The 14,630-nt window shown below is 39.4% G+C and overlaps 2 protein-coding genes across 4 annotated transcripts; one reads left to right on the forward strand and one right to left on the reverse strand.

Moving 5' to 3' along the window:
• Window positions 1-23: 23 nt before the first annotated feature.
• LOC116289396 (medium-chain acyl-CoA ligase ACSF2, mitochondrial-like) lies at window positions 24-3,455 on the forward strand. 2 transcript variants are annotated; one of them, XM_031696302.2, is made up of 2 exons: window positions 24-239; window positions 1,470-3,455. In XM_031696302.2, exon 2 carries the CDS (start codon window positions 1,499-1,501, stop codon window positions 3,215-3,217), a length of 1,719 nt encoding a protein of 572 aa, XP_031552162.2. In that variant the 5' UTR covers window positions 24-239; window positions 1,470-1,498; the 3' UTR covers window positions 3,218-3,455. The 2 variants fall into 2 exon arrangements, with proteins under 2 accessions (XP_031552162.2, XP_031552160.2); XM_031696300.2 differs by lacking the exon at window positions 24-239 and adding an exon at window positions 449-606.
• A 2,024-nt stretch (window positions 3,456-5,479) lies between these two features.
• LOC116289465 (medium-chain acyl-CoA ligase ACSF2, mitochondrial) lies at window positions 5,480-8,310 on the reverse strand. 2 transcript variants are annotated; one of them, XM_031696410.2, is made up of 2 exons: window positions 8,188-8,310; window positions 5,480-7,526 (listed from the first exon to the last, which is right to left on the reverse strand). In XM_031696410.2, exon 2 carries the CDS (start codon window positions 7,513-7,515, stop codon window positions 5,830-5,832), a length of 1,686 nt encoding a protein of 561 aa, XP_031552270.2. In that variant the 5' UTR covers window positions 7,516-7,526; window positions 8,188-8,310; the 3' UTR covers window positions 5,480-5,829. The 2 variants fall into 2 exon arrangements, with proteins under 2 accessions (XP_031552270.2, XP_088887435.1); XM_089031309.1 differs by having other exon boundaries at window positions 5,480-7,522; window positions 8,188-8,281.
• Window positions 8,311-14,630: the final 6,320 nt, after the last annotated feature.

The following is a 14,630-nucleotide window of genomic DNA, read 5'->3' on the forward strand; positions in this document are numbered from 1 at the left end:
ATACCAAAGATAACGCAAGCTAACAACACGACAAAAAAAGCTTGAAGAAGCTGGGAGGGGAGGGCAGAGCATAACTAGCAAAACAGAGCAGAGCAAAGCTAGTAGATCTGAACCGGCAGAACAGAGCAGACTGCAGAGCAGAGCAGAACTTTGAGCAGAACTGAGAGCAGAACAGAACTGACCAAACAACAAAAAATACAGATTGTTAACTTAAGTCTTTTCTTTAATCTATTTCACTGGTAAGTAAAGGCACTCTTTCCAAAATTATCATTATAAAGGAAATTAACTTCTGCTATTAGCTGGCTTGATGGTTGATAGTTCATCAGTTAAATCATGTTCCCAAGCCAAAAAAGAATTCGAAGCCGATACAATAATACTGCGCATATTGAGCTGCGTGACGTTGTAGTCTGCATACGTAGTTAGAGCGACCTTGTCTAATATCATCTTTCACTTGACGTTACGTAATTTTATAGTTAAACGATACACACCACTGCTTTTGTATACAATTATACGGCCTACAGTCCAAAAACGCCTAGAATTTTATATCTCTTTCATCGAGTTTTACAACTTTCATTGCCTTTCAAATTGTTTAGTTGTCTTTTCCAGGTGAGTTCACATTATTAATACAACAATTTGTTCATGTGTAGTCCTGTCATATTTGCACAAAATAAGTCAGCCATTGTACACGCTTGCTTGCGATTCTTGATTTGCTCACTACTATTCTGGGAAGCTTTGCTTGATACTTTATGTTTTTCTCCCGTTTTTTCGCTGCATAAAACCGAACACAGTCTACAGTCCTCAGACGTCTGGAAATTAATGAATTTGAACATCTCATTTAAATGATATCTCGCCTCTTGCACATTAGATTCTGAATGTTGTAGTTGAACAGATTTCACACTCTAGTAGTAATACCTCAAAGGGCACAAGGGTTTTTAGGTATTAACATAATCGATACTGGTATGATATCTGTGCAATAACAACACATATACAGAATCTCCTTCATTTAAAGTCTTTGACAATTCTTTATTCAAACTAGATTATTATTGGTAACCAATTTTAATTAAGGAATGCTATAGAAATTCAACGATTAACACTCAAAAGGTTTGTTGTGTTGTCAGTTTATTCAATAGAAAGCGTCGCTTATCTAAAACAATTAGCTGGAATATTTAATTAGTTGAAATGCAGTTCACTTGAATATATTATTTTTATTGCATATTAAATGAGCTTAGACAAAGGTCAGTCAAACGTCAAACTTTATACAATAGAATCCCGGTTATATTGAAGTCCTGGGCTTACAGAACTTCGTAAGGGATCAAGTTTATATATAGGCTTGTGATTTTTGCCTGCTGGCCTGCTGGCCTGCTTGCCTTTTAATCTTTTTCCTTTCTTTCTATCCTTCTTTCTTCCTTGACCCTTAATTCTTTCCTTTTTATTACTTATTTCCTGTTTATTTATTCCTTATTTTTCAGCCGGAAAACGGGAGAAAACCAAAACCATAATGTCGGTCCCAATGAGCTACTACCACAAACCAAGAACAAACCCTCTTGACTACAGAACCCTCTTTCAATTTCTCGACCACAACACCACTCAACATCCTGACAAAGAAGCCATCGTTTTCTACAACGAAAACAGCAATCGCTCCTGTCTGACATTCCAGCAACTCAAAGACCAATCCATCAAGTTTGCAGCTTCACTTCTCAAACTTGGCCTCAAAAGAGGCGACAGAGTTCTCCTCTACGCTCCCAACAGTCTGGAGTTCGTTATTTGCTGGATAGCGTTAAACCGACTTGGTGCATGCGCAGTGCTGATGTGTTCTGGGGATGTGGAATGGCAGGAATTATATTTACTCAAGCGGCTGAAGTGTTGTGCAATGATTTGTGGTCTGAACCTGCCAGACACACAAAGACAACGCATTTTAAGTGAGATCGAAGAGATAGCTGAGCAAAAGAATCCCGAGGGGGAGTCCTACGTGAAGTTTATCGTCACCGTTAAGCAAGGTGATGCCGTTATTGCGCATTCGCATGTGGACAAATATGAAGACCTCATAGAGCAAGTCGATAAAGAAGATGAAACGAAATTGATGACTACTCAGAGCAAAGTAGACCCAGAAGACTATGCAGTCGTTTGTTTCACCTCCGGCAGTACCGGTGAGGCTAAAGCAGTGGTATATAGTCACTTTAGCCTTATCAATGGTGTCAACCTTGCCCTACCCCCCGGGAGTGGTTACGATAGCAACACCAGGGCTTTTTCGGGTTGGCCAATATCCTGGGGGTGTGGCGCCCCGGTAGTGGCGATTGCTCTTGTGATAGGGTTCACCTACATCACTACTATCTACACTAAACTGACCATCGAAGATTCCTTTCAATTCATGTTTGATATCCTGAAAGCTGAAAACTGTACTGGTTGTAGCATCCCACAAGAACATGTCTACAGATTTCTGAGTGAAAATATCCAGGACAAGTACGACTTCTCGAAGATATCTGTCTTTGGTTTTGGTAGCCAGCTTGTCCCGCGAAAGACTGTCCAAGCTCTACTCGATGTCTTCCCCAAAAAGAGGGGAATTTTAGTCTACGCCATGACCGAGGTCTTTACAGTTGGAATGCAGCCACTAAGTCACGCAACCATCACCAAGAAAGAAGACTACGGCAAAATGTACATGCTACCCGACATCGAAGTCAAGGTCATCGATGAACAAGGTCACGTGGTTCCTCTAGGAAACAAAGGAGAAATCTGTGTGCGTGGACCAAAGGTCTTCCTCGAGTATCTCGAGGATCCCGAGGGATCAGCAAAGGCAAAGAAGGCCAATGGATGGGTTCACACTTCTGACTATGGAATCATGTTTGACCGAGCGAGGATAAAAGTACTGGGGAGAAAAACTGATTTGATTGACAGCCAAAATCAGACTGTGTTTCCGGTTGAAGTGGAGGAGATCCTGATTGAGCACCCAGATGTCTTGGATGTTGTAGCTGTTGGAGTACCTAGGAATGACGGGAAAGAAGACATCTGCGCATGCGTCATTGAGGCTCCTGGGTCGAACCTGAAGGAGAAAGTCGAAGAGCTACACACATGGTGTGAGCAGGAATACTCCGTTGCTAATAGAAACCACTTAAAACCAAAGCAGTTACGATTTTTCACGGAATTTCCCATCTCTGATGCCGCCAAGATTAATCGCAAAGTTATAAAAACTTTAGCTGGAGAAATGCAAGATGGTTTTTAAAAGTCAAAACAATATTTTAGGTTTATTTTTAGATAATTTTGTAAATTAAGATCAAATCGCAAAGTTATAAAAACTTTAGCTGGAGAAATGCAAGATGGTTTTTAAAAGTCAAAACAATATTTTAGGTTTATTTTTAGATAATTTTGTAAATTAAGATCAAAGTTTTTTTAATCTTTTAGTTTTAATTTCTGGTTTTTCTTTTTAATAATTTTTTAGATTTCCATAAAATAGGGTACAATGTGCTGTAAATTGGTTAGTTTTCCTTTAACTATGATTTTTGATTAAAGGAAACGTTAGAAAACTTATCATCCCTTGTTGAATGCCTGATCTTCTCTCTTTCCTTCCTTTCTGAACATTTTTATGATTAATCTGAATCCCATAAAAGTAAACATTTGGTTCTAACAATTTGGTGTACTAAAACAATGAATATTCCATCCCCCGGGAATTGAACTCTTGTCACGTGAGTAAAACCGCTCTATAGCGCTCCCTTAAACGAGCATGCGCACTCAGGACTCAACAAAACCTTTATTCAGAGTTGATTATGGAAATTGCATATGGTTGATTATTTTGGATAAGGTTTTTTTTTAAATAAATTTAGGACCATACTTCCAGACATCGAGTGCTGAACCCTCGTATGGCAGCGCGAAGCATTTACGGCTACGCCGGAGATTTCGGCCCCGACACCGCTATCCGGAGATTTACAGACTGATCAGGAAGCTCGGCCGAAGCCTAAGGGAGAGGTTAGTCGGCCCCTAGACCGTAGATGATTAACCCCTTGCTATGAGCAGTATACTCAAAATTCTTCTTTGTGATACTGATGACTTTGAACGCATACTCACCTATCCCCTGATTCAATACTATAATACTACCGGGTACTCACACTTAAAAATAAATAAATAAAAATCGAGAAAAATTCTTTGCGCTTTCAGCTTTAAAAAATATAGAAAGTTGAAGATTACTTGACGAATTGACGAAAAAAGACGTTCGAAAATCCCTCACCTGTGATGACCATACAAGATCACATGGTAAAACTAAAAAGATAGCGCTCGTACCATTACCATAGATACCGCAATAAATGGCAAAAAGAAAGTCTATTCTAAAAAGATGGGTATTCAGTACAGCATCATGGCACGAGTGAACGAGTGCTAGCCGACTATTTCATGTTCATTGAGAGGGCCCGCTTTTTTTACGATCGAAAAGGTCCTTTCGCTGGATGTGGGCATGACTATTTCACATCCATTGAAAGGACCTTTTTCATAATCAAAAATGGCCGGCTGCCGGTCATTTAGTATTTTGTATAGCAATGTCTAAATGATATTCAATACACTTCCGTCAATAAATTAAATACATTGGTCGGTACCAATACTCTTAAATAAGAATGGTCAAGGATACTCTTAAATACGGTCATTGGAATAAAAGGATACTCTTAAATATGGTCATTGGAATAAAAGGATACTCTTAAATATGGTCATTTGAATAAAAGGATACTCTTAAATACGGTCAAGGATACCCTCACGATTACCTTTTTATATACGTTCATACCATACATTTCAGGAAATTCTTATTCCTAGACTCCTATACGTAACGATCCACAGAGTCACCTATAGTCACATGGGAACATAGGATGTAGTTACTTGGATGTCACTGGAATGGATTGGTTGTGACTAAAATGAATTGCAAGTGACTGGACCTCAGTCAGTGACGGGATCTTGAATCACAAATTTATTTTTTAATTTTCACCTTTTGAAAGGCCATGAATAATCGTAATGCATAGCAAAAACATGCCCGGCTTCTAAAACTTGTTTACCTATTCTAAAAGCCCCAATTTTGAGTGTTTTTTTAATTTTGGAAAATCTGGAACCGTACATAGATGGAACGGAATGGACTTCGGTTGGCTGGATCGTACGGATCGTTGACTTTTTTTTACGCCAAATTTGCAGCTTTTATACTATGAATTTTATTTTATTGTCCATAACTAATGATTCTATTCAGGAATTTTGCAAAAAAAATGCAAAAACATTTTTTTTAACGCGGCACAGGTTGAAGCTCGAAAGCACGGGTGGCGTGGCGGTGAGAGCGCTTGCCTCTCACCACTGCGACCCGGGTTCGAGCCCGCTGAGCTCGGTGTCGTATGTGAGTAGAGTTGTTTGTTGGTTCTCTCCTGTGCTTCGAGGGTTTTCCGGGTTCCCCGGCTTTTCTCCCTCCGCAAAAAAACCACACCTAAATTCCAATTGGAATTACAATGGATGAAGAGCCACTCTGTGGAAATGCCACTGCTAAATCCCATTTATTTTATTTTGTTTATTTATTTATTCAGTTAGTGAGCGGCAAAGGTTTTTCATAGGACTGTACAAATCAAAAGAGAAAAATTAGTCGTAAAATTCTGTAACGATCCACAGAGTCACCTATAGACACATGATGTATACAGTCCTAGAAGAAGTCCAGAAGAAAATGAAAATAAAAGGAAAAACGGGACATAAACTAGCGCAGTAAGATCAAATACCCGCCAAGGCCAGAGTACATATGGATAAGAATTAGAAATCCAAATAAATTAACTGTTCAAAACACTGGCAAAACCGGAGCGCGGGCTACCTGTGTTCATCTGTGTGAATCTACACATTCAGTTTTGCTAATTGGGCCATAGCGCGACGATCTATTTTACAAGAACGAGCGATAGGGAAAGCCTCTAAAGTTATAATGTATTTAGGTTTAAGGTGGTTGCTATTAGCAACGGAGTATTCCTGCTCACACCATTTGTGTAGCTCTTCGACTTTCTCCTTCAGGTTCGACCCAGGAGCCTCAATGACGCATGCGCAGATGTCTTCCTTCCCGTCATTCCTAGGTACTCCAACAGCTACGACATCCAAGACATCTGGGTGCTCAATCAGGATCTCCTCCACTTCAACCGGAAACACAGTCTGATTTTGGCTGTCAATCAAATCAGTTTTTCTCCCCAGTACTTTTATCCTCGCTCGGTCAAACATGATTCCATAGTCAGAAGTGTGAACCCATCCATTGGCCTTCTTTGCCTTTGCTGATCCCTCGGGATCCTCGAGATACTCGAGGAAGACCTTTGGTCCACGCACACAGATTTCTCCTTTGTTCCCTAGAGGAACCACGTGACCTTGTTCATCGATGACCTTGACCTCGATGTCGGGTAGCATGTACATTTTGCCGTAGTCTTCTTTCTTGGTGATGGTTGAGTGACATAATGGCTGAATTGCAACTGTAAGTACCTCGGTTGCTGCGTACACAAGAATAGACCTTTTATCAGGAAAGACCTCCAGGAGAGATTGAATTGTTTTACGATGGATGATCTGGCTGCCAAAGCTCCAGGTTTTCAAGGAAGAAAATTCATGACTGTTGTGGAATTTGTTTCGGACAAGTTGATGTACATGTTGAGGTGGAATACCACACCCTGTGCATTGTTCTTTCTCAACAATATCAAAAAGATATTTGAAAGAATCCTTCATTGATATATTACTGCAAACACATGTAATGCAAGTCATGGCATTGATCAGAGTACTGGCGAGCAGAACGGCTCCGTAACTCCAAGCCATGTACCTTGCGAGGCAGACTTTTGTTGTACCAGCGGTGATTCCAGAAATGGTTAGATTGAACGCGTTTACAACATTGTGATGAGTGAAGGAAACAGCCTTTAGCTTTCCTATACTTCCAGATGTAAAACATACGAGTAATGTCTCTTCCGCGTCTATCTTGGTCTGGGTAGTTTTGACCTCAATCACTTCGTCTTCCTTGCTTTGCTTTATGAGATCTTCAAACTTGTGCACCTGCGCATGCGCAATAACGACATCATCTTGGTCAATCGTGATGATAATTTCTACGTTTGACTGCGCATGATCAGATGCAATCTCACTCACTAACCGACTTCTTATGCTTTCTGTGACATTAAGACTACATATTAAACCTCTGCACTTGAGTTCTTTAGCTAAATCAAATTCCTGCCATTCAACGTCTCCAGGACTTTTCAGCACTGGGCATGCTCCAATTCGAATTAACGCTATCCAGCAAATAACAAACTCAAGACTGTTGGGAGCGTAGATGAGAACTCTGTCGCCTCTTTTGAAGCCAAGTTTGAGAAGTGAAGCCGCAAACTTGATGGATTGGTCTTTGAGTTGCTGGAATGTCAGACAGGAGCGGTTGCTGTTTTCGTTGTAGAAAACGATGGCTTCTTTGTCAGGATGTTGAGTGGTGTTGTGGTCGAGAAATTGAAAGAGGGTTCTGTTGTCAAGAGGGTTTGTTCTTGGTTTGTGGTAGTAGCTCATTGGGACCGACATTCGTTTTCTAGCTGGGAAAAAAACAGTTCCTTATTAATCAAAAATAGGTATCAAATTATAAGTATGAATAGATAACGAAGAAAAAATTTTAGTTTTTGTTCTATGGTTAAAATCAAGCATGAGCGGTTTTCAATGTCAGTGATTTTTTTAGTAATTTATAAATACTGAGTAAAGGCAACAACCAGGAGATACGCGTAATGCACCAGTGTTGGTCACAGCGATAGTTTCTATCTATATTTACCTTATTTCTGGTCAAAACAAAACAAAATTCCAAATACGACGACAAAATATGATGTTTCTGAAAGATGTTTGGTGAATCTTTCCAAGCCATGGACGTGTTTTATTTTATTTATTTTCGAGTTAAAGCGGTACTTTTTTTTTGGACGAGCCAAAAACTTGTAACTAGAAGATATTGAGCTACGAACAAAATGTTCGAAATCACCTACAACCATTCAATTATATATTTTTACAATAATTTTCTTTAATATAAAGCCAGAAGTGAGATACGTTTTTGACTAAGCTTACGAGTCATTATAGTGCTGTGGCACTTTCGCAGCGCCGCATATTTAGTCTTTATAAAGTCAGAATACAATTCCCTGCATTAAGTTAAATATTTTTATAAGATATCCTACACATTTTACAAATCAGTCTTTTAAATAAAAATGAACTTACTTTAAGAAAAAATTCTCCAGGCCAACGAGGATTAAAAACACGGCTACGAAGCAACAGCACACCGTCTGATCTTGTCTGAGAAGCTGAAGTTTTCTTCGGCAAATATTTATATGTTATGCTGGGGACTTTTGACCTTCATTACAGATGTGATCGAGAGAGCACTATTAATATGACATTAAAGCACATTTCCGTATAGTGATAGCTTGAGATGAAAATTCCAGATGACGAAAAAAAGACAGTCACGTCTTAAATTATTTTATTGTATTGGGATACATCTTACTAAAAAAATGTCTAAATAAAACGAATAAACTCTTTATAAAACCTTTCTTTAGTGAGATTTTGTCAAATGTCGCTGAAAACTCGAGTATATTTGATTTAGAATTTTTAGCTTATATTTTTCTTTTGTTCTTATAGTTTGCTTCAGAAACGAACTAATACTGATATGAACTAGAAAAATTGTATTTATTTCAATAGCTTCGATTTCTTTCTAGCGTTAACTTTGTGTGCCTCATGACATTGGTTTTCGCGCGCAACTGTCCCAACAAAATCATGACTTCTCACATGTTTTACTTCAATAGAGCGTGTGCATGTTACGTCATAACCACCATCTTGGTTGACGATAACAAAGCATTAACTTCTTTTTAGATCAGCCAACATGGCGGTTGTTTCATTGTTATTCATATATCTCAAGAGATATTGAGTCAAAGTGGTTGCACACACTTTATATAACAAGAATTGCGGAAAATTAAAGATTTTTTCGAGTAGTTTTTAAAGTTAAGTGTCGGTATAGTGATTAAAATATAATGAAATATGATAACGTAAGAAACTAGAAAATTTTTGGTTTTGAACATGCAATGATATTTTGTTTAAGGGTTATAAAGGGTACGGGCGGAACGTGATCAATTTGTAGTCGTTTATTGTTTAGTTAACCTCGTGTAACCTTGAAAGATAAAAAAACAACGGGTACTTTTCTCAACGTAGTAAACCTCTTTACCTTGGGCGTATTAATGTTTTCCCCAATCTAGTGTACCCAGGACCTGCGTTTCTTCTGGCCTGCGGCCGAACAACGAGAACTCTGGCATAATCCACTTTTTGAGACCAGTATTTCTTGGACTTCCGGCATAAGAGTGCATGCGTATAAGGACTTTCCAAAAATTCCAAAACATTTCCCTCTTTCTAATTTTCATTTTGATCGGAAGTAAACACAGAACTCTGTTTGAAAGCATGATTTTTATTGATTACATTTCACTTCCGGAAAATTGCGCTTGCGCCAAGGAGGAACGATTTGCTTTTCTGCTTCTTTGCTTCGATCGCTAGTGAAAACCAGATACTTATGATTCTCTCGCTCACATGCTGGAGCACTTGGTCAAGTTATTCTTACTAGCCTATGCATTATTCTATCAGAATTGGAAATTTTTGCATAAAAATGAGGTTTTCGTTGATTTTTCTAGTGTTTCCGTCATTCGTACGCTTTTTCTTCTGCTACTGCTTCCGTTGCTTGCGCGCGTCAAAAACCAAACCGGCCCAAACTTTAAGGCCCAGTGTATTCATACGGGAAATACAGTAATGTGACTCTTGAGTTTCAGTAAAAGTCAAGCAACATGATTGGATGGACGCGCGTTTTCTCTCTGTTTTGACAGACATGCATTGATCAAGCCAAGTTAAGTAAATGGTTTTTATTCAAAAATCCTTCAAATTCCTGTTTAAAAATTACGATGCAACATTATAATAATAAAATTCCTGTTTAAAACTTACGATATAAAACATTATATTAATAAAATAAAATGTGCTTATATAAAAACTATAGTCACTAATAAATAACCTCAACTTGCAGGTGTTGGACAGACGTATGCTTTAACAGTGCTAAGCTTGACACCAGGAAGGAATGTCACAATCACTTCATCAGACATGTTAAAGCCTCTCCATGCGCAAATGTTTGCTTTCTGTAATGGAGTCAGTTCGGGTTCTGGACAGTCCTTGATGAAGTGCGCAACTTGAGCTTCGGTTATCTTCATTTCGTCTGCAATTGTTTGGTTTGTTTCTCCATCGCGACTCATTCTGTGACAGACAGACAAGTAACAGGGTTATTAAGATTGGACAGTCAGACAAGTTGAATCATACTCTAATCGAATGGGATACTGAGACAGGGAATTGAATGGACAGGACAGACAGACAGACAGACAGACACACAGACACACAGACACACAGACACACAGACACACAGACACACAGACACACAGACTGTACCAGAATATCATACATAGATTTCACAGATTCATTACAGTCTCATAATTACCTGCATGCCTTATCCTTTTTGTCAGCATTATTCAAAATACAATCAATGTTGTATCCTTCTGCCTTGGCCCGTTCTGTGATGGCAGTCTTGGCGGCAGCAAAGCTAGTGTATGGAGTACCTTTGTCATCGACCAAACAACCCTCTGTGTTCACCCCGAAACTGTTGGTGCCTTCAGTGTAAAGATTATCCAAGGAGTTGACACCGTTCTTACACTGCTCTGACATGAAGTTCAAGAGTTTGCCTTTTTCCACGATGCACTTGAGAAGGAACTTGATGTTTCCAAGACCAGCGGTCAGGTCGTCCATTAGTAGACCCGTGGCAGTAGTATTTGACGCTGAGGAGTTGATTTTCTCGACAAAGTTGCCAATTTTCGTGATGGCATCAGTAACACCTGGGGTCTTGGTTGAGACGCCTTCCGCCAGCTTCTTCAGTTCTAGCAACGTTGCTTGGAAGCTCGCATTTTTCATCTGGTCTGTGATAAATTTCCATCCCTAAATAGGAAAGAAAGAAATTCTCGTTTAGTTCTACATAGCTCTTTCATGAAAAGGGGCTCTCATATATGTCCCGTAATGTGACGCCCCATGTGCGCATGCCTCTTGGAGTCGACCAATCAAAATTATTCTTTCATTTCAGTTACGCGATATGAGAAAACATTTCCTTTAGGATCAGAAATATCACGTGGTGACAAACCAACCAATAGGGACTATTCACTTTTAATAACTAAAATCCAACTAATTGAAAGCCCGCTTGTCTCATGACAGCAAAGAGCCATTCAAATCTATGCTTTTAGGCATGTGACCAGAAATAACCAATCAAGTCGTTTCATGCATAAATACATAATCCCACTTACTTGTTGATCGACCAAGTTATAATAATCAGTTGCATTTTGCTTTGCTTCACTCATCAACGTTTCAGCTTTTCTTATTTCAACCAGAGAATCATGTACTTTGTCTCTCCTGTCTTTACATTGGTTAACCTTTTCAATGGCGCCGTAGATTTCAAAACCTGTAGACAAACACATACAAACGTCCGATGAATAAAAGGTGTCGCTGAATAGAGGTTCGTTTTACTGTAAGTATTGGGAGAAACATTTCGGGAGCGTGCAAAGTATGCTAGCTGTCCGTTTAATGAAGGGTGTCCGCTTAATAAGGGTTATACATAGCTTTATTATGGTGCATAAAAAATTCGTGGAGCATGCGCAGTAAGCATGACAGATCTTTGGGGATAGTGATTGGTGAAAATGCTAACCTATGGTGATGGCAGAAGCGACAATGTTGATTCCATTCAGGACGTTAGCATATTTATTTCCACCAAACTTGCTATCCACTCGAGCAGTTGCTGTCTCTTTGATGAAATTATTGATACCAACGTTATCAAGGCCAATGATCTTCGCAGATTTAGTGTGACGTGCGTTGACCATCTGCTTGTATGAATCTCCAGTACTGAGTCTCATAATGTTCTGAAGGGCCAGCAAGAAAGAATATTAATATAGCAGTATTAGAGAGGTAAACCCAAATTTCTATTGATGGCAGATTTAATTTGGGGCAATTGGAAATTTGCGATGGTAGAACCTTCACTACCGATGGATATTTCAATAAAATAAATGATCGAAAACAGGGCTTGGACAGGCTTCCAACATGGCGGCTATGACGTAACAGAAATGGCGGCCATGTTGAATCTGGCGGATGTTACAAACAACAATAAGCAAAAATAAAACAGAGAAAGCAAGCACAAAACAAATCGATAAAAAAGACATTCTTACCTTTTCCAATGCATTCCTCTTGTAATAGTTATAAGAGGCATAAGAAATTGCTGTTAATCCGTAACCCATAAAACTAGACAAGCCAATCATAGCGGTCTTGACGTCATCGAGATATGACTGGAACTGGGTGTCTACGTCGAGGTACGACCATCCTGCTACTGTTGCGTTTTTGGCCTTAAGTTGTTGCTGGAATGAAAGATTAATATCATTAATATTAATTCAATATTTATATATGTCCATGAAATGAGTTGCATAAGCCACAGGGAGCCCAAGGTAATTAAGTTATTAAACCTAGATTGGGCTGCCTGTGGTTTATCACATGGAAAACTGTCAAACTTGGAATTTTTTTGCCCCGAATGAATGTAAGAAAAATATCCAAATTACTTCTCAGCATTATGACTTGGCGTCTAAACATTACGTTTATTAACTTCTATATAACTGTTTATTCCAGCCTGCGTATAATTATCGACAAGAAACTCGAACCCGTTCAAGAAAATGTTCATCAAGAGATTCAAGACGTCGGCAAACATGGCAATGGAGCCGAAGATTTCAACTGAACGCAGCTTAAACTACACCAAAAGGTACTTGAAAATGAATATTATAAAATACAAGCTAGATGAAAAAGCACAAGGCAAGTGAGAGCCTTGAGAAATGTTTACAGAAATTAGAAAATTTATAGGAAATCTTTGAGCTTAAGGTGAATTTAGGCTTAATCTTTATTTACAAACATGTGAATTTTTTGCCGCGGCTCCTAAACTTCTCGAATTACAGAGTAATTTCTAGGCTTAGAAAAATTCTGTCGACTTTAGAAGTAGGATTTTCTGATTATATCACTAACGGTCAGTAAATAAACAGCTTGTCAAATAGTGCTTTTCAAGGGGGGTGGGGTAGGTGGGGAAGATTTCTTACCTCGATTTCAAACCATTTGTTATTCATGCCCTTGACAGCATTAGAGGCGAGAAGCTCTATAATCTTTACTTCATAGTCTCCTATTCGGTCCATTTCAATCCACAGTTCTTGTAGTTTGTAGTTGGCGTGAATGACATCCTCTTTGCGATTGACAGCTGTTCGAATGACAGACAGACAGTTAGTAAAAAAAATATGATACCCATTACATACAGACAGTCGACCACTAACGTCCGGAAATGTTGGATAGTAGATAGATAGACTGTTAGTAAAAAAACATTGATACTTAAATCACATATTAATACCGACAGTCGACAACTAACATCAAGAAATTAGATGAAACATATGGAAAAAAAGAGATACAGACAGACAGTTAATAGACAGACAGTTAACAAGGCTAGACATGAATACAGACAGACACCCTAAGATGCAGAAACACAAACAGACAGAAAGAAAGAAAGAAAGGAAGGAAGGAGAAAAAGAAAGAAAATAAAAAAGCACTTGAAACTAACAAAGACAGACAGACAGACAGTCAACTAAACTGTGACAGACAGACAAAACAAATATGCCAAACAAAATATGCTTACCTTTTAGTGCAACAGCATCTACTACTTTACTCTCAGTTTCTAAACGACCCTTGATTTCCAACACCTCATCTCGATCACTACAAGCAGACGGATACAACCCACAGCACCCTTTGATTTTGTTATAAATCTCAAATCCCAGGCCTGCCGCAGATACGGTCACTGTAACAGCAAGGACCACAAGCCCAACGCTAACTCACAGATCCGAACCCTGAAACAACCTCTGGGCTGATCTAAGTCAGGGCATGGCTAACTCACAGACGAACCCTGAAACAACCTCTGGGCTGATCTAGTCAGGGCATGGCTAACTCACAGATTGAGCCCTGCAACAACCTCTGGGCTGATCTAAGTCAGGGCATGGCTAACTCACAGATTGAACCCTGAAACAACCTCTGGGCTGATCTAGTCAGGGCACGGCTAACTCACAGATTGAACCCTGAAACAACCTCTGGGCTGATCTAGTCAGGGCATGGCTAACTCACAGATTGAGCCCTGCAACAACCTCTGGGCTGATCTAAGTCAGGGCACGGCTAACTCACAGGTCGAACCCTGAAACAACCTCTGGGCTGATCTAAGTCAGGGCATGGCTAACTCACAGATTGAGCCCTGCAACAACCTCTGGGCTGATCTAAGTCAGGGCATGGCTAACTCACAGATTGAACCCTGAAACAACCTCTGGGCTGATCTAAGTCAGGGCATGGCTAACTCACAGATTGAACCCTGAAACAACCTCTGGGTTGATCTAAGTCAGGGCATGGATAACTCACAGATTGAACCCTGAAACAACCTCTGGGCTGATCTAAGGGCATGGCTAACTCACAGATCGAACCCTAAAACAACCTCTTGGCTGATCTTAGGCTGAACTCACAGATCAAATTGGAATTTAACCTGTTTG

This window comes from Actinia tenebrosa, unplaced genomic scaffold (genome assembly GCF_029948245.1).
Source record: "Actinia tenebrosa isolate PJP-AT-01 unplaced genomic scaffold, QUT_ActTen_1.0 PGA_scaffold16__25_contigs__length_10494907, whole genome shotgun sequence".
Lineage (NCBI taxonomy): Eukaryota > Metazoa > Cnidaria > Anthozoa > Actiniaria > Actiniidae > Actinia > Actinia tenebrosa.

Excerpts from the sequence above, each read along its gene's own strand:
- LOC116289396 (XM_031696302.2), top strand. The coding sequence starts at position 1,499 with ATGTCGGTCCCAATGAGCTACTACCACAAACCAAGAACAAACCCTCTT.
- LOC116289465 (XM_031696410.2), bottom strand. The coding sequence starts at position 7,515 with ATGTCGGTCCCAATGAGCTACTACCACAAACCAAGAACAAACCCTCTT.